This window comes from Eleutherodactylus coqui, chromosome 7 (assembly GCF_035609145.1).
Source record: "Eleutherodactylus coqui strain aEleCoq1 chromosome 7, aEleCoq1.hap1, whole genome shotgun sequence".
Taxonomy (NCBI): Eukaryota; Metazoa; Chordata; class Amphibia; order Anura; family Eleutherodactylidae; genus Eleutherodactylus; species Eleutherodactylus coqui.
The window spans coordinates 94,176,762-94,198,919 of record NC_089843.1 but is presented as its reverse complement, the minus strand read 5'-3'; the positions used below and the strand labels follow the sequence as shown (position 1 = coordinate 94,198,919).

Genomic DNA, 22,158 nt, shown 5'->3' with positions numbered 1-22,158 from the left:
AGCTTGTTGCAGAAGGTTATCGCAGTCAAGTTAAACTTTCCTACATCTGTACCAAGCACAATCCATTTTTAAAGCATTTTTGCTATTGGAACCATATGTGAATTTTTTTTCCACGCTTATGAAAAACAGATGTAAATCTGATTTACATTGTATGTTTTTATCACAAATGCGCATTATACACACATGGAAATCGCAGATAAAATGGTCATTTTGTCACTCATCTACATCACATTCACCCATGAGAACACACCCTAAGGAGAAATGGGTTTTTTTGGCAGCACATTAATCAGCATGACGTGCTTCCACTGTACAGGAGTCAGACTCTGAGCTTGGAGAGGATGTATATTGTGTAGAGATGAGCGAGCATACTCCCTAAGGCTAACTACTCGAGCGAGTAGTGCCTTAGTCGAGTATCTGCCCGCTCGTCTCTAAAGATTCGGCTGCCGGCACGGGTGACAGGTGAGTTGCGGGAGTGAGCAGGGGCGAGCGGCGGGGGAGAGAGGGATCTCCCCTCCATTCCTCCCGCTCTCCCCGCCGCTTCCCGCCCGCCGCCGGCAGCCGAATCTTTAGAGGCGAGCGGGCAGATACTCGACTAAGGCACTACTCGCTCGAGGATACTCGCTCATCTCTAAAATTGTGTGTAGCTTCTGAGGAGAACTCAGACTGTCAGGTTGCCCAAGCATTGCTGAAAACACTACCAGTAATTCTGATAGACTGAGAGTAGCTCACAATGCTTCTTCTAGATCCTTTTCATCTGGGTGATAGGCACAGATAATGCTCCATCCCTTAAAGGCTATGGAAACCTTTGTGCATGAAAAATCAATGCACACATATTTTACCAAGTCCCTGCAGAAAGAACGATGCACTTTTCTGTTTCTTTGCATGGATTCAGCTGTTCTCACTCATAAATGCACACAAACTCAGCTCCTCTCCTCTTTCAGAGGCTGTGTAGCATAACCACACCCACTCAATACTACACAGCTATCTCATGGTCTCTCTGAGTAGCTGCTGGTCCTGTCCACCCTCATTGCTGATAAGAGCAAAAAATGTGCCCTCTGTAATAGTAGCTTTCTCTGCTCTCTGTCCTCCTGATCTCCTCCACCATTCCCCTGCACTGTCATACAGCCCTCTGTAATGGCTCAGTGGAAGGGCAGTGAATGCACCTTCACAACAGGGGAGCGGGCTAGGGGAGGAGCTGTCAGTTTACTGACTAACATAATTTATTTCTGTCCTCCAGTCTACAGTGCTATGGAAAACAATACAAGCATAGAAATCGAACAATCAGAATTTTTTTTAATGAAAACCGATTCCAAAAAGTCTTCATTTTCCAAAACACATTGCTGAAAAAAGAGTGTACATAGCCTTTAACGTTTGGTTCTGCATAGAGAACCCAATTAGGGTGTACTTTTATTTCTCTAGACGTTTATGTATAATGTTGCACTCACCTAAGTTTTTAGTCCTTTTTTTACAGATTATGGTCCTTATACCACTCTGTCTGTGGATAGACCTGCACTTCTGCTTTACATAGCTAAACTGGAATAACCTTTTGATATCTTTCCAGCTGAATGCAATGGCAAATAGAGCAGCAGGAAAAGGCTATGAGAATGAAGATAACTACTCTGACATCAAGTTTCAGTTTATTGGCATTGAGAACATCCATGTGATGAGGAACAGTTTACAGAAGATGATAGAAGGTAAATAGTCTTCACTAATGTCTTATCAGAGGTGTAACTTGCATCTTGTGGGCTCCTCGTTACAGGACCCCCACCTACCATGCATTATTAATGTTACCAGAGTCTCTATATGCAAAGGGGTATTTTTGGCCATTGCATTCTCTCTATACCGTAGTATGCATCACTTGATATTGGGTTTTCCCCTCATTGGGCCTCACAGTCTAAATTCACCTATTAGTATGTTTTTGGAGCGTGGAAGGAAACCCATGCAAAAACATTGTGAGAACATACAAACTCCATGCAGATGTTGTCCTTGGTCAGACTTGAACCCAGGACTGCAAGGCAACAGTAATAACCACTGAGCTTGGCCTGTTTGATCATAACACTTTGCATTCAGTTCTTCTTGTTTGGTAAGGTGGCCTCCTAGTTTAGGGGGGGCATCTAGAAATGGCGGCAACGTTTGCTGCCACAATTGTTTCACTACAGTGTGAATGACCTTCTACCCAGGATAAATGTTTCTAGTTAAAGCTGATTCTACTGTATATGGAACGGCTTTTTAAAGGGTCACTAAAAGTATTGATAAAAGTTGCTGAGGGAATTTATGAACGTTGGCGTTTCACATGCTAGTCTTAATATGAAGTGTGCTTGACTACGTTGGAGTAAAATGTAGCTCATTTTTGGCTGTCCATGCACAAGAAAACTAAATGAGCTATGAACTGGCGTAGATTTCCACTAAAGTTTGTACCGCTTGATGGTGGAAACTATATATTAAATCTGTCAAGATGCTGAAAGCCGCCTTCCACTGAACCCCACTCATTTGTTATGGAAAGCAGGAGTAAAATCAAAAACGTATTTATATAAAAAAAGGAACTTTTCAGAACTACAAAACTGGCATAAATCACACAATAAATTTTTCTCAATGTTTTTTTTTCTTCTTCTGATCCCCTTCATTTGTCACTGGAAGTTGGCTGAGGGTGGGGCTTAGTTGAGGGTGGGGCTTACGTTTATTTTAACCACTATTGCAGACAACAGTGGGGGGAGGCTCCTGCTAGTTCTCTTACAGCCAGATATAGGATTGTGAGGACAAAATGTCAGACCTCATGGGACACACATAGAAGAATTATCTATTTCCCGATGCTAACCATGACATGTACTAACGTTGAAGTCTTTGTATTTTCTATTTCCAGTATTAAGACTTCAGCATGAATAGGTGCAAATAGTGAAGTGTTATTGTGAACTGAATTGTGGGCCTCTCCGAACTCAATAGTTAAAAAGTCACAACTACGTGTCTTACAAAACTGTCTTGGTAGATGCTGTAACAAGATTTCTCCCACATTTGAGTTTATATCATGGGCAGATTCAAGGTTGCCAACCGTCAAGAAATTCCTGGACAGCCCGTAAAAAAAAAAAAAACATGAAAAAAACAGACTTTTTTCCCCAGCATTCGTGAAAAATATTAGATGTGGCCCAGAATTTTTTTTGGCAGGAAGGACAGTGTTACTGTTTGACAGTTTTGTTAAATGAGACCCAAGAAGTTTTATTCTGCTGTAATTGTCATTATGGGAATAAGAGACAAAATGACAAGAGTGCTTTTGTCTTTGATTTTCACCTCTACAAGTCTACTATTAGTGTGCAACGTCGTTTTCGAACAATGTTTGGTGAAAATTCACCCAGTGGGCACACAAATTGTTAGTGGTACTCCAATTTTAAGGATAAACGTTGCATTTGTAAGCAGCAACCATCCGGCATTCCAACAGTAAGCGTGGAAACAGCGGAACGTGTCCGTGCAAGTTTCCAGAAGTCCTCAGAAATCCACCATCAGAACAAGCAGAGAATTGGACATCCTGCAGCCGACTGTGTGGAAGATTCTGCATAAATGTTATCCCTACCGACTGCAATTATTACAGGCAATGAAACCGGCCGACAGAGTGAGGCGATGTTCTTTCTATGAGAGAATGCAAACTGTAATGGAAACTGATGGTTTCATGGAGTCTTTAATGGTTAGTCATGAAGCTGCCTTCCAGCTTTTAGGCACAGATAACAAACGTAATGTCAGTTTCTGGGGAGGGAAATCCCAACCGTCTACATGGAGGATATGTGCGACTCCCCCAAGGTGACAGTGATTTGCGCTATAACCTTTAGGAAAGTGTACGGCCCCTTCTTTTACCATGAAGAAACAATCCTAGGGATTTTGTACCTGGAACTGCTACAGATATGGCTTCTACCACAGCTGAAACAGGAAATCAAAGGTTTTATTTTCCAACAGGACGAGGTACCCCCCATTTCCACAGAGAAGTCAGGAGTGAGCTCAATAAGCTACTTCCAAACGGAAGGATTGTTCATCCAGGACGTTATGATAGTGAACTTCTTCCTTGGCCTCCACGTTCCCCACAACCTTACTCCTTGTGATTTTTTTTTCTCTCTGAAGCAGTGCTAAAAATGAAGTCTTGATGCCCCATCCCCCCCCCCCCCCCCCTCCACAGGTAGGATCTGCAAGTACGCATCACAGAAGCCATTGGCTCAGTCAATCATGATCCGCTACAACGTGTACAGCAGGAACTTAACTACAAGCTCGATGTGTGTCGAGAGACAAAGGGGGCCACATTGATCACCTCGGGTGTGGAAAACATTTTTACATTGTGCAACAAAATCGATAATTTATGTATTTGAGTGTCATTAAATATGAATGTTTCAATAGGGAAGGTTTTTTGTAGTAACCCTGCATATATGCATATATGGCTTAACGTGTCAATTGTCAGATTGTAGTCAAAATACTGCCAGCATGTGGTTGGATGACCACATGACACGCTAAGGCATTTATATATGTGGGCTAATAGAGGGGGATTTGACATCTAATTGTTTATACTGTAGAGGATACTGTGGCTCCCACTCACCAGCCGGTGGGTGGGGGTTGAAGGAATATGGTGCTCCGACAACCACTTACCTGTGTAGCGGAAAGCAGCTCCTGCTACACTCACAGTCAGCATTCACATTGAAGCTCTGTACAGGAATGTATTGGGTGCTACCAAAAGAGCTGGTGGGGAAGAAAGGTGGGGTGGGGAGGTGGGAGAGAAAGCTATCTTATCCATTCTCACTCCACTGTGTCCTGCACTCAACATTGCAGTGTAGAGCAGCTTCCACTACACTAACCTGCGCATTTGGCTCAGCTGCTTCTGCTTCACCCACCTTTGCAGTCGTTGTCCTTGGACAAGAACTCTGCCCTTAAGTGGATGCATTTTATATTACAATCACCGCCCTGGGACGGGCTGCCTACTAGTAAGTTCATATCGATATATGACTCATAGACATATATTACCGATAGTCTTTATACTGTCATTCATTATGATGTTTAAATGTGTCCATAAAAAAATATTCACTGTCTGTGATTTTTGGATAAGTTTTCCAGGAAAACAAAAACATCTGGTTGGCAACCCTGGGCAGATTAAAGAACCTTCTGTTCTTAAGAGTTGTACCATTTCAGTACATTGAATTTGGGCAGATCTTTTGCTCTAGAAAATCTAAACTAAAATGTTATTGCTTCATTGTAAAATGAACTTTTTGGCCTGTCCCTCAGAGATCCATGCCTCAGGTCCCAGGACTACAGGGATTGGTGAAATATTTTTGTACACGTCATATTAGTATAGTTGTTGGTTTCTTGGTCTCGGTTGTGGTCCACATACATTGTAGCTCTCCTCTTTACAATGTCCGGCATCCAGACTTGAACCTCTGTTTTCAGCCTGGTGAGACATTCGATAAGTTCAGGTAATATGATCTGCAGAGTAAGTGGATGAAGCCGGACTGTGGTACTAACTTTAGATCCAGTGCGTCAGTAACCTTTGGCTTGTAAAATAAACAGGTCATAGTAGTTCACTTTCCTTTAGCATCTCCCTAGTACAAATAAACATGAATGGAGTATGTGCATGAACTACAAACACCGATATGTTGACTGACCCTGATGACTTCTTCAGGATAAGATGATGATCTATTACGTGTGGCCCGACAGTCCCATGAAGTCTGCCATCAGGAGAAAGAACTATTGGATATATTTGATTTCAACATACTCAATCCTTTGTTCCTCTGGGAGATAAGTGGCTCTTGTGGGTATCTGGCAGCCACTAATCTCCCTCTCCCTATTGAAATACAGATGCATGCTTAGCCAATCTAAACATCTGAGTCAGAAGAGATAGCTGTCAGCCAAATGAGTGTTTAAATGACAGCTATCTCATGTACAGTATGGCCTGCTGTCCATGGCCGCCGGCGAATCACGATGGCTGACGCTTTCCATAGGGCTGACCAACGGAGATTCAGCGGCTCCTGCTCCCGGGCGGCACCCGGTGGACAGGAGAGCTATATCGCCTGCTTACAGGCAATGCCAACACTGGCCACATGATAATAGGAAAGTAGACATATTTACAGTTACACAAATCATTGCTGCCTAGTGCGTGGCTCCAATTGGAGCCATTGAAAAGCAGCAATGATGTTCCTTCCAAGAGCAGGAAGAACTTTCCATACTGCTGGAGTTGAGGATTATAATCATGCCCTCAGGACACTTTCTATACCACCCATCTATACCAGCTCTAAAAAGCTGTTACATGTAAAAGGGCCTTTAGAAGTCAGATTGCCTACAGATCCTACCAAAATAGGCAAGAGCTGCTTAAAAAAACTCTGAAATTTATTCAATAAAATAATTGTCACTTGAATAGTCATTCGGAAAACATTTATTTTTCCCAACTCCCCCATAAACATGCTGTAGCTTCCCCAAATACTGTTAAATTACTTGACCACTCAGTCCGCTCTGGTTATAGGGTATTCATTTGATGTAAATTACGTGTGGGGCCGAAACAGAATGGCTTGTTCTTGTATTCAATGTCCAGTATAGGGAGAAAGATGTCAATCAGCGAAGGGGGGAGCTGGTTGCTGATGAATAGGAGGTCTCTGTGCTGCAGCTGATAAAGTGGGTTTTAATGAAACAACAACATATCGCCGATTAAGTCATATATCACTGATCGCTGTGTGTCCATCACTACATTATACTGACTTCTGATGAGAAGGAATAAACCTGGTGACAGAGATTTCCTTTAAAGGGGTTTTGCCAAGAGCACAACCCCTGTTCATATACCTTATCAGTGTATATGAATGCCTTAGAGCAGGGTTCCCTGTTTGTGATCCCCCTCTATGATCGGATTGGAGAGCCACTAAGAGTGGCTCCTGTTCTGGTAGACCTTCTGCCAGGGGCGTAACTATAGGGGATGCGGTTGCACCCGGGCCCAGGAGCCTTAGGGGGCCCATAAGGCCTCTCTTCTCCATATAGGAAGCCCAGTACTATGAATAAAACATTATAGTTGGGGGCCCTGTTACAGGTTTTGCATTGGGGCCCAGGAGCTTCAAGTTACGCCTCTGCCTTCTGCTTTCCTGTTCTTACAGGAGGGCCATTTATGTGAACAGCCATAGTGTAACATCCTGCGACTGCAGTGGAAATGTGTGCCTAGCTGCCGCATTCCCCTTCAGCTAGTTGTGGGACCCAGGGTGATCAGTTGTTTCCCCCGGGCCCTGCATTCTAAGAGGGCTTATGCAAGTTAGCACAACGCCTTTAACTCTATACTAACTTTTAGACAAAATAACTAAGGGCTCCCTCACAAGTGTATTTTGCATCCGTATTACGTCTTTTTTATGGGCCAAAATCGCTCTTCTAAGTCTGTAGGAGCGTTAAAAGAAATGCAGTGACTATGTATGTTAGATGCACATTCACTGTGTTTTTACACAGGAAGCCTGGGGACCGTGTAAAACTAAAAATGTAAGAAATTGGTATGTGCTTTTTTCTTCCTTGTGCGCATAATAAATGCAAATAAGGGAGGTGTAATAAATCCTCCACAGCGCCACCTACTGGAAGGCAGCATTCCTTCAAGCCAAAGTCAGACTTTACACATATGCACCAAATACACACATATACATGCAGTGAAAAACGGTGCAATTTTCACCCATAGAGTCAGTTAGCCCCAATACATTAGTTTGGTTATTTTTTTGGAATCTAAACCTTTTAAATATTTAAATATTAAAAATCCTAATTTTTTAGACCTCCATAGTAATGCTCATAGTCTATCTCTCCATTCCTAAGCCACAACCATCTCAATTGATATTTTGATTACCCTGTCGCTCAACATCCCAGTTGACAACTACATTGTATATAATGGGCTTTATTTATGTTGCTCTGTAATAGTCATATCAGACCTTACACTTTGCCGCCCCCATGGATCTCAGGGTACTACAAACACAGAACATTCACTGCATTTTACAACTGTTTGGCTTTGTGGATCCTCATTTCTATGAAAAACGGAGGCCAATGGGTGTGAGAAGAGTACTAAGAATTATTATTCTGGGATGGTTCTTTGAAGTGTCAGGTATTTTCCTTTTCTAGAGGTGAGGAGCCAGCAGGAGATTATCATTTCATCATCATGTATCATTGTGGAGTCTTCAGATCTCGTCTTCTCACAGCTTGACAGTTTCCTTTATATTTTCCACGTCACTGTTCTGCATTGTTACTTATTTTTATGCTATGGGACTGTTGCATGCACAAAGAGCTCGGACTACGGGGCCTTTATTATATAATTCTCGGTAAAGCTGTGTTCTGCCGCTAAAAATATACCAAAGATAATATACAGTCATATTTGTTCTACCTGCAGAATTTTCTTTCTAGTAACTTCTGGCTTCCTGAGTAATTGTGTTTTGACCCTGAGTTGAGGAGTGACTTAGATTGACTATTTGACCGTGGGGTCACTTGTTGGGTTTCAAAAGGTTCTCTATGTACTTCTAGAAATGTTGACTATCTAAGGGGGATTTCTGGGCTTTAATGTTTTTTTTTTTGTAAGAAAGTATGAATTCTATTCCTTATACTCATCTATTCTCATCGGTCCTGACGAATCACTAGGTCTCAGCAATATTCTGTTGATAACCATGTACTGTTCCACAGCAGCCATTGGACAACATGGCCACATGATGTTTTTCATCAAAGCTATCAGGACTTTGTACTAACAAAAGTAATTGGACACCTGAGCAAGGATCAGAAGTAGTATTTATTTACCCATGTAAATACTTAGTGGGGCCTCTTTTGGCACTAATCAGACTCCATGGTATATTTCTACTAATGTCTGATACCCTTTAGCTGGTATTTCCCTCTATTCATCCTGAAAATGCCTGGCAAGCTCTCTGAGCGAAAATGGACGCTGTTCATATTTCCTGACCCAACATTCCAGTTTATCCCAAAGATGTTTAGGACTCTGTGCAGGCCAGTCCAGCAGTGGAACGTCCATATCCTTAATCCAATGTAAAACAGCGCTGGATTTGTGACCAGGCGCATTGTCTTGTTGGAAGTATTGCGAACTGTTCAAAAAGTATTGCCACATTGTCGGGAGCACAGTAGTGTCTAGAACAGTGGTGGCGAACCTATGGCACACGCCGCCATCGGACGCTCACCACTTGTGAATACCAGCAGGGGCCGCGGCTCCCCTACCGGCATTCACAAACAGCACTGCTAACCGCGCTGATCCCAGCTCACACTGTGACTTTAGTGTGCAGCCGGGATCCTCCTCCCCCTCCCCCGACGTCTCCTACTACTTGTAGAGAGCGTCTGGGGGAGGAGGCGTCCGGCAGCACACTGACGTCACAGTGTGTGCCGGGAGCATAGTAACTTTTTTTCTTCCCCCACTTCTGCCGCAATTCCCAGCAACCTGATTGGTTGTTTGGGTTGGCTGATTCACCAAACAACCAATCAGGGTGCTGGGAATTACCTATTGCGGCAGAAGTGGGGAAGAAAAAGTTAATATGCGTGCCGGGACCATCGCCGATCAAAAAAGGAGCTGAGCTTGCAGGAGGAGGAGGAGGAGGAGGAGGGGGTAAGTATGTAGGTCTCGGGTGGGGTGCTGTGGGGTGTCGCTACTGCAATGGGGGCCGCTGTGGGGTGTCTCTAATGCACTGGGGACTGCTGTAGGGGGTGTCACTATTGCACTGGGGGCCATTGTAGGGTGTCACTGTTATACTGGGGGGGGGTGTCACTATTATACTGGAGGTGTGTCACTATTATCGCTAGGGCTGCTGAGGGGGGTCACTATTACCACTGGGGCCACTGTGGGGTGGGGATCACTATTAGCGCTGGGGCCGCTGTGGGGTGGGGGTCACTATTACCGCTGGGGCCGCTGTGGGGTGGGGGTCACTATTATCGCTGGGCCTGCTGGGGGGGTGTCACTATTACCGCTGGGGTATGTTTACATGTGGTGAAAATGGGCAGGTCTGTTTCAAAATAGACAGTGTTCAGATTTTGACTGCTTTTAGGATGCGGAAATGCTGCAGAATATTCCACAGAAATTTCCGCTGAGGACATTCTGCAGCATTTCCGCATCCAAAAAGCAGTTAAAATCTGCACGCTGTCTATTTTGAAGCGGTCCTGTCCTTTTTAGAATAACGGGGGTAAAATCATACATCATGATAAGCCCTGCCCCCTGACATGTTGGCACTTTGCGATAAAGAAGTGGGTTTTGGGTTGCAGTTTGGGCACTCGGTCTCTAAAAGGTTCGCCATCACTGGTCTAGAATGTCAAGGTACACCTCAATGTTCATGGTTCTTGCCACAATAACCAACAGATCAAGACCATGCTACATCAAACATCCCCAGACCATAATAGAACCTCTGCCGTACACACTCAGGCAAAAGTAATACTTTTAATACTATGTATTACATTATACTGCATAAGCAATCAAATTATTGCACGTTTAAGGATTAAAAGAAAATTTTAAAATGAGTGAACAAAACTTTTATTGAATATTAAAGAAAATAAAAGGAAGTAAAAGTTAAAGAAAACATTTTCCCATATTTATAATAAAATCAAAACCATAAAAAACAAGAACATGTTTGGTATTGCTGCATTCGTAAAAGTCCAGTCTATGAAAGTAATGCATTATTTGTCCTGCACGGTGAACGTCGTCAGAAAATAAAATACACAACGCCAGAATTGTGTTTTTTTTTTTTAGTCAACTCATCTTCAGGCTGGATTCACACGAACGTATATCGGCTCGGTTTTCACACCGAGCCGATATACGTCGTCCTCATCTGCAGAGGGGGGATGGAAGAGCCAGGAGCAGGAACTGAGCTCCCGCCCCCTCTCTGCCTCCTCTCCACCCCTCTGCACTATTTGCAATGAAAGGAGGCGGGACGGGGGCGAGGCTAAGTTCCGAGAAGTAGCCCCGCCCCATCCTACCTCTCCCCATTGCAAATAGTGCAGAGGGGCGGAGAGGAGGCAGAGAGGGGGCGGAAGCTCAGTTCCTGCTCCTGGCTCTTCCATCCCCCCCCCCCCCCCTGCACACGAGGACAACATATATCGGCTCGCGTGAAAACTGAGCCGATATACGTTCGTGTGAATCCAGCCTCAAGAAGAAAATGTAATAATAAACAATCAAACAGTTGAATGTAATCCAAAATGGAACCAATAGAAACTACAGGATGTCCTGCAAACAACGAGCTCTCACACAACGATGTTGATGGAAAAATTAAAAAGTTATGGTCAGAAGATGGCAGTAGAAAATAATTTTATTTTTTGCCAAAGATATTTTGTTTTTTAAAAGTACCGGTAGTGCAGCAAAAAGTGTGTATATATAAAAATTTTGTATTGTCGTAATCATACTGATACATAGAATAAAGTTGTCATGTCATTTTTGCCTCAGTATGTACATCATAAAAACAAGACTCAACTAAAGATGGCGGAATTGAATTTTTCACTCCACTCAGAAATTTTAAAAAGGTTTTCACTCCATTATGTGGTGCATTAACCCTTTCCAATCCAATTTCCCTGCCACCCGCACGGTCCCTGGCTCTTATTTATTTCGGGTGGGAGAGCGCCTTGTGGATTCTGTGGAATTACTCAACAGAAACACATGAAAATGATATCATGATGATTTTATTAGCAATTTTTGAAAATTAAATGTGAGTTATGAATGTTTCAGATCGGAAAGATCGTTTGTAATAATCCTGTAATTATATGTATATTGTTGTAACATTCGTTTATATAGTAAGATTATTCATTTTTAATTTCTCTAATGATAGATAGAATTAGAAAAATGACTAGAGTTTTATTGTCAACTAGAAATTATATAGAGTATGCGGAACATAGCTCTGATGTTGGGCGAGGTCTGATGTGTTTCTAACACTATGCAGGACAGCCTCCAATATCGGAAAGCTGTCCTGCATAGTGTTAAAAACATGTCAGACCTCGCCCGACATCAGAGCTATGCAGGCAAATCTGAATGTCGGTTGAACTCTGACACTGGATTGGGAAAGTTTAAAGGGATTCTGTCATTAAAAAAGAAAAATTCTATACTTACCTATTCCTCCCCCGTCAGTCTACTTACCAGATCTTCACCTCCCCTATCTTCTTCTGGCTCCTGCAGTCTGGAGGGTCACTTCACTGCTTGCTGCCTGATTCTTCCGCTTCCAGTGAAGTTAGATACATTGCCGGCAGTCTTCTTCCTACCAGCCAATGTACATTACGTCACAGCTCGCAGGCCAGCAGGGGGAGTGCCGATCTACTGCAGAGACTGCTCATGCACGTTGTCTCTGAAATAGATCAGAATTCTTTCCTAGGCAGTGAACACTACAGCACAGGGATGTGACCTTTACTGACCGAGCAGGAAGAGTATGTGAGGAATGCACCCTTCATAACAAGCGACCCAGCGTGCGATGAGGTAACCTGGAACACTGCAGAAGTTCAGCCAGGAGAAGATGTGGTAAGGAGACTGACAGGGGAGGAATAGGCGAGTATAGAATTTTATTTTATTTTATTTTTTAATGAAGAAATCCCTTTAACCCCTTAAAGGGGTTGTCCCGCGCCGAAACGGTTTTTTTTTTTTCAAACCCCCCCCCCCCCCCCGTTCGGCGCGAGACAACCCCGATGCAGGGACCTAAAGAAAGCTTACCGGAGCACTTACCTTAATCCCCGCGCTCCGGTGACTTCTATACTTACCGGTGAAGATGGCCGCCGGGAACCTCATCCTCCGTGGACCGCAGCTCTTCTGTGCGGTCCATTGCCGATTCCAGCCTCCTGATTGGCTGGAATCGGCACGTGACGGGGCGGAGCTACACGGAGCTACACGGAGCCCCATAGAGAACAGGAGAAGACCTGGACTGCGCAAGCGCGGCTAATTTGGCCATCGGAGGGCGAAAATTAGTCGGCTCCATGGGAACGAGGACGCTAGCAACGGAGCAGGTAAGTATAAAACTTTTTATAACTTCTGTATGGCTCATAATTAATGCACAATGTACATTACAAAGTGCATTATTATGGCCATACAGAAGTGTATAGACCCACTTGCTGCCGCGGGACAACCCCTTTAAGGACACGGCCTATTTGGGCTTAAGGACGCAACGATTTTTGCCGGATTTTCTTCTTTATTTATCAAAAGTCATAACTTTTTTATTTTTCCGTCGACGCGGACGTATAAGGGCTTGTTTTTTGTGTGGCAAACTGTAGTTTTTAGCGGTGCCACTTTTGGGTACATAGACATAGATATTGTAAAACCTTTATTTTTATTTTTATGATAGCAGGGAGAGAAAATGCATCAATTCTGCCATAGATTTTTTCTTTACAACATTAATCATGCAGCATAAATGACACAATCCATTTTTTCTGCGGGTCAGTACGGTTACAGCGATACCAAAATTCTTACATTGTTTTAGGTTTTTCCACTTTTCTGCAATAAAAAACCCTTTTTTTTGGAAATCTTTTTTTTTTTTTTTTTTTTAAATCGCTGCATTCAAAATCCTGTAACGTTTTTATTTTTTATGTACAGAGCTCTATGGGGGTTATTTTTTGCGAGACGAGCTGTAGTTTTTATTGGTACCATTTTGGGGTGCATACGGGTTTTTTGATCACTTTTATTGCGTTTTTAGGAAGGCAAAATGGCAAAAATTAGCATTTTGCCTCAGTTTTTTAGCATTTTTTTTACACTTTTTTCCGTGCAAACAGCTTATTGTACGCGTCGTTGCGGACGCGATTATACCATAATAATAATAATGTGGGGTTTTAATTTTTTTTAACCTTTTTTATGCTAATATGAGAAAAAGCATAAAAAAAGGGTTTTTTAACTTTTTTTTTTTTACATTTTTTTTAAATCTTTTTTTTTTTAACACAATTTGTGTCCCCCTGGGGGACTTGCAACACTGCCCTGATGATCGCTGTGATAAGGCATGGCAGGGCTACTGCCCTGCCATGCCTTATCGCTTATACAGCGATCTCAGGCACTGGCAACACAGGATTATATCGCAAGAGCCCGTCAACTTCACAGAGGGAGCGCGCTCCCTCTGTGAACCCCTCCCATGCCGCGATCTACATAGATCGCGGCAGGGAAGGTGTTAACAGCGGGGGCCCACCTCCGATGCACCCCCAATGTTGCAGCGGGACGCCGGCTGTGACTCACAGCCGGCTCCCGCTGCAGGATAGCGCGAGATCATATGTGATCCCGCGCTCTCCCCAGGACGAAAGTTTACACCCTGGTGCGGGAAGTATCCCGCTGCCAGGACGTAAACTTACGCCCAGGAGCGGGAGAGGTTAAATAGTATTATTCAAAAATACAATTAGTCCTGCAAAAAATAAGCCCTCAGACAGATATGTCGATGGATAAATAAAAAAGTTTTGATTTATTTTAAAGTGGGGGATGAAAAACCGAAAATGAAATGGAGCAGTCCATAGGGGGTTAAATCTCCATATATGAAATATGTAGTTGCTATGGTTAAAAAATATTACGGAGCTGAAATATGTTTACATACAATATCTATGTATAAGACGTGAACTTATAGTTCTGTTGATGATTGCAGTATGTGAGCACCGATCTCCTTCCATGGGTGAATTTCTTTGGGGTCTTGAATCCTCTGGATGGTTGAAACACATCAAAACCATACTGGATGCTGGAATCTTCATTGCCAAGGTATTAAGATGTGTGGCATCTGTGTGTCTTCTCTATCCATATTCCTCTGCCAGTTGTCTTGCTTGTGAAAGCAGCTTTTGACTACACTTTAACTCTCTAAAAGGAGTTTAACTGGAAAATGAGATCTTTAGTCATTTTTTTTGTTTCATTTGCACATTCAGGCTGTGTCAGAAGAGGGCGCCAGTGTGCTTGTTCATTGTTCCGATGGATGGGACCGCACTGCTCAAGTCTGCTCTGTATCGAGTCTGCTACTTGACCCTTATTACAGAACCATCAAAGGATTTATGGTAAGGGGTTTTATTTCACATATGTAGTAGTGGGGATTTACCTTTAAATACTATTTGCGTATCCTAATTTCTTTTTACTTTTTTCAATTACTATTAGGTATTAATAGAAAAAGACTGGATTTCATTTGGACACAAATTTAATCACAGGTAATGCTGGTCGCTGCACACATGTTGGAAGAGTAATTCAAATATTAGGCTACTTAGAAGGGCTATCCAGTTGTAAAGTATCCTGTGGATAAGCCATTATTAGTAGATCTGCTACCAAGGATTCCTGCCAATCAGCTCTGTTCCCACTGCAGTGGCTAGGCTTTGTATTACAGTTAAAGTTCTCATTAAAGTTAAAAAAAAAGGACCTTTGCCTGTAATACCAGATCTGACCACTGCACCGAGAACAGAGCTGTCTGCTTTTTGCAGAAATCAGGTCATTGCATGAGTACACCAGCCCGGAAAACAACTGATCAAAGGAGATCCTGGGCAGCAGACCCACATAGTGTACAGGTGTATCTTGACGCCACCAGAAGTATGGGTGGTGACAAGATACAGGCAGTTTGACAGGCCGTTGACGCCCCAGGAGCGGATTGACTGGTTTTACAGCCCCTTCATGCCCCCTGGAGCTGATTGACAGCTATGACAGACAGCGGCCCAGGCAGAGCTGGCGGGGGAAGCGTTCTATGACAGCAGCGTCGCAGTGAGGAGCACCGGACCTGCAGAGTGATCAGCAAAGGACGGAGCAGTAATCCGGCAGCAAGCCAGTCAGAGCGCAGCGGGGGAAGCGTTCTGTGACATCAGCATCGCAGTGAGGAGCACCGAAGCAGCAGAGTGAGCAATGGAGGACGGAGCTGTAATCGGACACAACAGTGGGGTCGGCAGACAGGTGACGGCGTAGAAATGTTTTCTGCAAAAAGTGCGAGCAGTGTGGTAGGGAGCTGGGTAACCCCACTGGACAGCAGCCTCCGGGAAACAGTGAGCGCTGGGTGCAGGACTGCTTAGAACTAAATGTGCGTGCAGCAGCCTCCCGGGAACTGTCAGAGCTGGGACGCAATAAACAGCTGTGGCATGTGGGGAAGCACACAATTTACGCAGCGGCATGCGGGGAACACTATGTACGGAGCCGGCACGCGAGGCACACGTCAGGCGCCAATCAGGAGCTGGGGGTGTGACAGGGGCGTTCCTCCATGGAAGCCCTGTCAAACCCATAGCTTCCAGTGGCGTCAAGATACACCAGTACTCCTGCGCAGATCTACTATTGATGGCCTATCCTAAGGCTAGACCATAAATAAACTGGACAACCCCTCTAAAAGGTTTCTATATATTTTGTGATGTGTACCTCTCCCGCAAATCCTCACTGGGCAGTCCCTAATGCTAATGTGTTCTTGTTTCTCTCCAACTACCTGCACCAAAATCCCTCTCCCCGCTGCTATGAGTGATGGTTGTAGCATCTAACCAAGAGACTTCTATACACGTCACTCAAGAGCAAAAGTTTCTTTCTTTCCAAGTTACTTTATATTGATGTCTTAGCCTTAACACAACATAGTTAAATATCCTGTAAACCCCTGTTAATTGTATTGCTGTTCATCAATTCTGTATTTTAGGTATGGAAATCTAGAAGGAGATCCGAAGGAAGTCTCCCCAGTGATTGACCAGTTTCTGGAATGTGTCTGGCAGCTCATGGAACAGTTTCCATGTGCATTTGAATTTAATGAGAGGTTCTTGATCCACATACAGCACCATGTCTACTCCTGTCAGTACGGAAACTTTCTGTGCAACTGCGAGAAGGAGAGGAGAGAACTGAGGTGAGAGAAGAAGTGCTCTGCGTATTGTTACAGTAAGCTTGTGGTATAGTATGAACTGCTACTTACTGTTAGAAGGTCCCCTAAAGATAAACTGATCATAGGGTGTCCCACTGTTGCAAGACATATTCTAACTACCAAACCGGGCCAATTTGGATGACATAATACTAGACTTAAAGGGGTTGTCCCGCGCCGAAACGGGTTTTTTTTTTTTCAATAGTTCGGCGCGAGACAAACCCGATGCAGGGGTTAAAAAAGAAAACGGGATAGTGCTTACCTGAATCCCCGCGCTCCGGTGACTTCTTACTTACCTGGTGAAGATGGCCGCCGGGATCTTCTCCCTCGGTGGACCGCAGGTCTTCTGTGCGGTCCATTGCCGATTCCAGCCTCCTGATTGGCTGGAATCGGCACGTGACGGGGCGGAGCTACAAGGAGCCGCTCTCCGGCACGAGCGGCCCCATTCAGAAAAGAAGAAGACAGGACTGCGCAAGCGCGTCTGATCCGGCGATTAGACGCTGAAAATTAGACGGCACCATGGAGACGAGGACGCTAGCAACGGAACAGGTAAGTGAATAACTTCTGATAACTTCTGTATGGCTCATAATTAATGCACGATGTATATTACAAAGTGCATTAATATGGCCATACAGAAGTGTATAACCCCACTTGCTTTCGCGGGACAACCCCTTTAATACTTTAACCAAGTGTATCCTAGGGCTACATGGAGGCTTTTGGCGCTATGCCATAGATTGCACTGTAGCCCTGCTACATTGCATCTGAATACAAGTGAATACGGATATCAGGTTTGGATTTCTTGCGATCGTCGGGTCTTGACAACTTGCTAGTCATGACATGATTACATTCACTTACATTAGGTTGTGATGTAGCAGGGCCATGGTGCAATCTCTGGCTGTATGATAAGTGTCACACCTAGAGGTGCCTAAAAATTTCTCTTAATTTTGTGGTTGAATTTGGCTTCCAAGGTGTCACAGGTTGTGGATCTCTGCTCTGGGTTATAAATGAGATCCAGTACAGCCACTTCTATTAACTCAGGACTCTGTGACTTTTAACCTATTCCTGACATCCGCTGCATATTACAGCTCATACTCTGCAGCAACGGCCAGAACCAGAGTTAATGCGAATTCCATCCATTTAAACCCTTAGATGCTGCGGACAACAGCAACCGCATGTTCCCTAGTGAAACTGAAAAGAGGTGAAGCTCATAAAACCCAAAAACAAAAGCCTAAAAATTGCACAATTGCTCTCTTAAAAACATTATATGGTACATTAAATGGTACCATTCAAAAATAGAACTTCTCCCACAAAAAAACAAGCCCTCATATGGCTATGCCAATGAAAAAGAGAAAAATTCTGACTCTTGAAAAGCGAGGATGAAAACACAAAAAAGTTGCTGCCAAAACTGACAGTGTCGGGAAGGGGTTAAACAAGTGATATCGTCATATGGTATTGTCATTTTGACCATGTCCTATATATGAGAGTTCAAACCTACTTTTATATTCAATTACGGCAATGACTGTAAGAACCTGCCATGTTCTACCTACTTTTGCCAGTACAACTTTTAACATTAAAGCAACTTAAAGGAGTTTTCTAGGGAGAATAGTACCGATAACCTATCGTCAGTATAGGTCCTCAATAGTTGATGAGCTAGGGTCCATCGCTCGGGACACCGACCGATCAGCTGAGCGGGAAATACACAGAGGTCAGAGCAGAAGCAGCGGAAGACTCTGCGCCGACCTCTGTGTAGTGGCCAGTGCTTGTAACTGCAGGCACGGCTCTCATTGAAATCTACGTGAGCTGTTCCTGCAGTTACAAGTGCTGGCCAGTACATACTGTGTTCCCCCGAAAATAAGACAGTGTCTTATATTATATTTTGTTCAAAAAGGTTTAGCTTTTTTACATGTATAGCTGCCTGGACACTATTAAAATTGACTTTTTAAATTAACTGTTAGCAGGGCTTAATTTTGGAGTAGGGCTTATATTTCAAGCATCCTCAAAAATTCTGGAAAATCATGCTATGTCTTATTTTCAGTGTAGGTCTTATTTTCAGGGAAACGGTGTAGGAGGTCGGCATGGAGACTTCCACCTCGACCTCTGTGTATTTGCGGCGCTGACACCATGCGCCCGCTCAGCTGATTGGTCGGAGTCCCGAGCCGATCAACTATTGATAACCTATCCTGAAAATAGATCATCAATAGTATTCTCCCTGGAAAACCCATTTATTTTAAAGGATGTCAGCACCGGTTTTTCTACATAAGGCTTATAGCTGTACACCACTGCACCCTAACTTAGAAAATGTTACAGAGGGTCACGCATGCAGCTGTAAATGGAGATAATGTCAGTGAGAGGGGAGAGGAATCATGGGAATTGTAGTGCTTCACATTGATAATCCCACCTGCAGTAAGCCCTGGCAGCATCAATACAACAGTGCAGCACAGAGCTGGGCAAGACAATGAATAGTAACTACTTCTAAGCTATGTTGGCATCATTAATGAGGATTCAGACACAGACTGGTACTTATGTGTAGAAGCTGGAAACCAGGTGACTGTATAAATAAGTGTTCTTCCAGAATGTCCTCACTTCTGTTTGGGTTATTTCAGGCTTCTCATTGGTTTGTCCATGATTTCTGTAAAGGTATCCATCCGGTTGCTTATCTACTATTACAAGTGGTTTGAGGGTTTTCCTAATATACTGTTACTTTAGTACAGACAGCACTGCTCTACTAAGCACATTCTTCTAAAAGTATTGGCTGCCAGTTGCTTCCATTAGGGGCGCTCTGTCCACTTTTCCTCTTTGGGCAGGTGAGACTTTTTGTCTATGGAGGAACAGTGTGCTATAGTAAAGAAATGGAGCACCGTATAGAATATAGAGAAAGCACTCAAAATAATTTATGCGGCTGGTTTCATAGAAGTGGTAAATATATTTTATATCACAAAAGCTAATACACAAATGTACCTATTATGCAACTGTTATCTTCCAGAATTCAGGAGAGGACCTATTCTCTTTGGTCTTACTTATGGAAACAGCGGTTGGATTACATGAACCCATTGTACAGACCCGATCATAGTCAGACCCAAGGAACTCTGAGACCAAACACCACTCCATGCCATTTCAGGTAAGAGGCTAATATTGTGTCTCTCTGCATTAACAGAGTTTCCCACTTTTAGCTGTTTTGCTGTAGGAAACAGATGGTTCGGTACATTGTGCAGTGGCCTAGGTTGGTACTGTAGGCTGAGTCCTTCTAAAGTAGGATATACCAACTCTGACCACTGGGCAATGTACAGCGCTTTCTGCTTCCTGCAGCATAACAGCTAAAAGTGCGACAACCCCTTTAAATGAAGCAGAAGAACCATATTGTAATACAACATCACTTATCCTTCATATATACAAACATCAACCTTAAATTATGGGTAGATGCAATACCAGTAGGATGATGCAATTTCAGCCCAAGGTGTTTTACACACAAGTATTTGTGGCAGTCAAAGGGTGGCTGAGAGTATCTGAGTCTACTGACCAGGACCTACAGCATCATAGGAATACTGTATGTCTATATTATGCTCATCTCATAGTGACCTAAGGCTACGTACACATGGGGGAACATGATAGGGCAAGACCTATCTTTTCTGTCCGCGTATAAAATCAGTCACCATTTTTGGTCACCGATGACCTATTATTCCTGAATGCATACATTGGAAACCAATGCTTCAGATGGTCTCGATATTTAACCCTTTCCAATCCACTGTCTGACGTCTTCCTACATTCTGATTAAAGCTTGTACAGCTCCAATGTCCGAAGACGTCCGACAAGGTATTCTTACTGTCTATTGCCAGCCATTCCGATGTCAGAGCCTCTCTGGCGCACGCACACCGGCTTTAGCCAGCAGATGGCACCGTTGTATAACAGCAAAAAGTGAAAGCCTTTTAGGAAACCCTGAATCCAAAATTGGATCGGAAAGGAAGTTAAACGCGACTGAATTAGCTGCGTAAAAACGCTTGTGTGAATAAGGCCTGAGACCATAAGCAGAAAGTCAGCACTAATAATATGACTGTGCAGTCTGACTGTAACCCAGTTTTGATATCTGGCACTCCTACTAATTTGCCACAAACTTTCCTCATACCAGTCAATGATCTGAAGCCGTCTGCAAATAGAACAGGTGAACGGATCAATTTAAAGAAAGAGTCCTCCTAAATGTTTGCAACATTCGATGGCTGAAAACGCAGTAAAATGGGCCTTAATAGCAGTACAAATTAGCTGGATTATAATCTTGTTTATTTGTGCATATATTAAATCTTTCGTCTTGTTTTTCAATATACATGGAAGATTTTGGAGAGGCCTTTACAACCGATTTGAGAAAGGGATGCATCCTCGACAGTCGGTGAGCGATTTTCTTCAAGCAGTAAAAGAAGAGACCCAGCAGCTGGAGGAAGAAATGGAGTTTATGGAGAAGGTATCTGCTGCACTATTGCATAGCAAGTCTATTTAACCGATGTGCCCCGTCTGTAGGCAACTGCCGTAGTTCACTTTTTTTATATGCTGTAGATGTTAAAGGGGTTATCTGATGGCACAAAAAATATGGCCATTCATGTTACAATGTAAGTACAGCACTTACAAATAGATTTGCATTAGAATCATGCCTGGACGGTGGAGTGGTTACATTATCCTCAGTTCAGTAACTCTTTACGAGTTGCATTGGGACATTGCCATGTCAAATGCAACTTCCTCTCTTCTGTGTGTTTCAGTGTATCACTTGCCACTTGGGTGAAAGGGGCTGGGGTAATGGTGCATCATAAGGTAGGTGGGGAGTCTGGAGGAGGGAAAACCAGAACTGGAGCATAAAGAGAAGGATGCAGGTACTTGTAGTCTTTCAGCACATGCCTCAAGACTCAGATGTAAACTGGGAGCACGTGTATCATGGTGGGGATGGAAATCAGTGAGCACTAAGGGGTTACAGCTTCTTACAGCATCAGGCACATTTAACAAGTCTTTTGTCTTATTGCAGATAGGACAGAGAGAAAAGGCTTGTGCTGCAACCATTGGTCTTACACATGGCCAGCCTTATCTATGTGCAACCCGTGTGGTTGCTTCCAGCTTGTAGGGGAAGGGGGGGCACTAGACGGATGTAAGCTGGAGGCGATCTCGCCCTTAGGTCTGTCTGGCCAGATGATCTTGGTGTGGTGTTTTGTTGAACTACATGAATCCTCCTCCTCTGATGTTCCGAGGTTATGCTGTCAGCCCATCAGCACCCTCACCATACAATCACTTAGTTCTCCTACTGTATTTATATTATGAGCTTGGTTCTGGTACAGTATATATATATCAACAGAGCTGTTCTGCGTGGATATGCTGCTATCTTGCTGCTTTCTGCACAAGCAGAATACAGGCAGACTGCCTATCAGTGCAATATACACTCAATAATCACTGTATT

At 43.6% G+C, this 22,158-nt stretch overlaps 1 protein-coding gene across 1 annotated transcript in view; it reads left to right on the top strand.

Moving 5' to 3' along the window:
* Positions 1–22,158, top strand: part of MTMR7 (myotubularin related protein 7) — a 56,833-nt gene that overhangs the window by 29,482 nt on the left and 5,193 nt on the right. Inside the window, exons 7-13 of the mRNA XM_066573392.1 lie at positions 1,562–1,694; positions 14,529–14,638; positions 14,800–14,925; positions 15,023–15,072; positions 16,518–16,718; positions 19,714–19,848; positions 21,054–21,180. Of these exons, the coding sequence (XP_066429489.1) occupies positions 1,562–1,694; positions 14,529–14,638; positions 14,800–14,925; positions 15,023–15,072; positions 16,518–16,718; positions 19,714–19,848; positions 21,054–21,180 (882 nt within the window). The remainder of the gene's footprint in view (positions 1–1,561; positions 1,695–14,528; positions 14,639–14,799; positions 14,926–15,022; positions 15,073–16,517; positions 16,719–19,713; positions 19,849–21,053; positions 21,181–22,158) is intronic.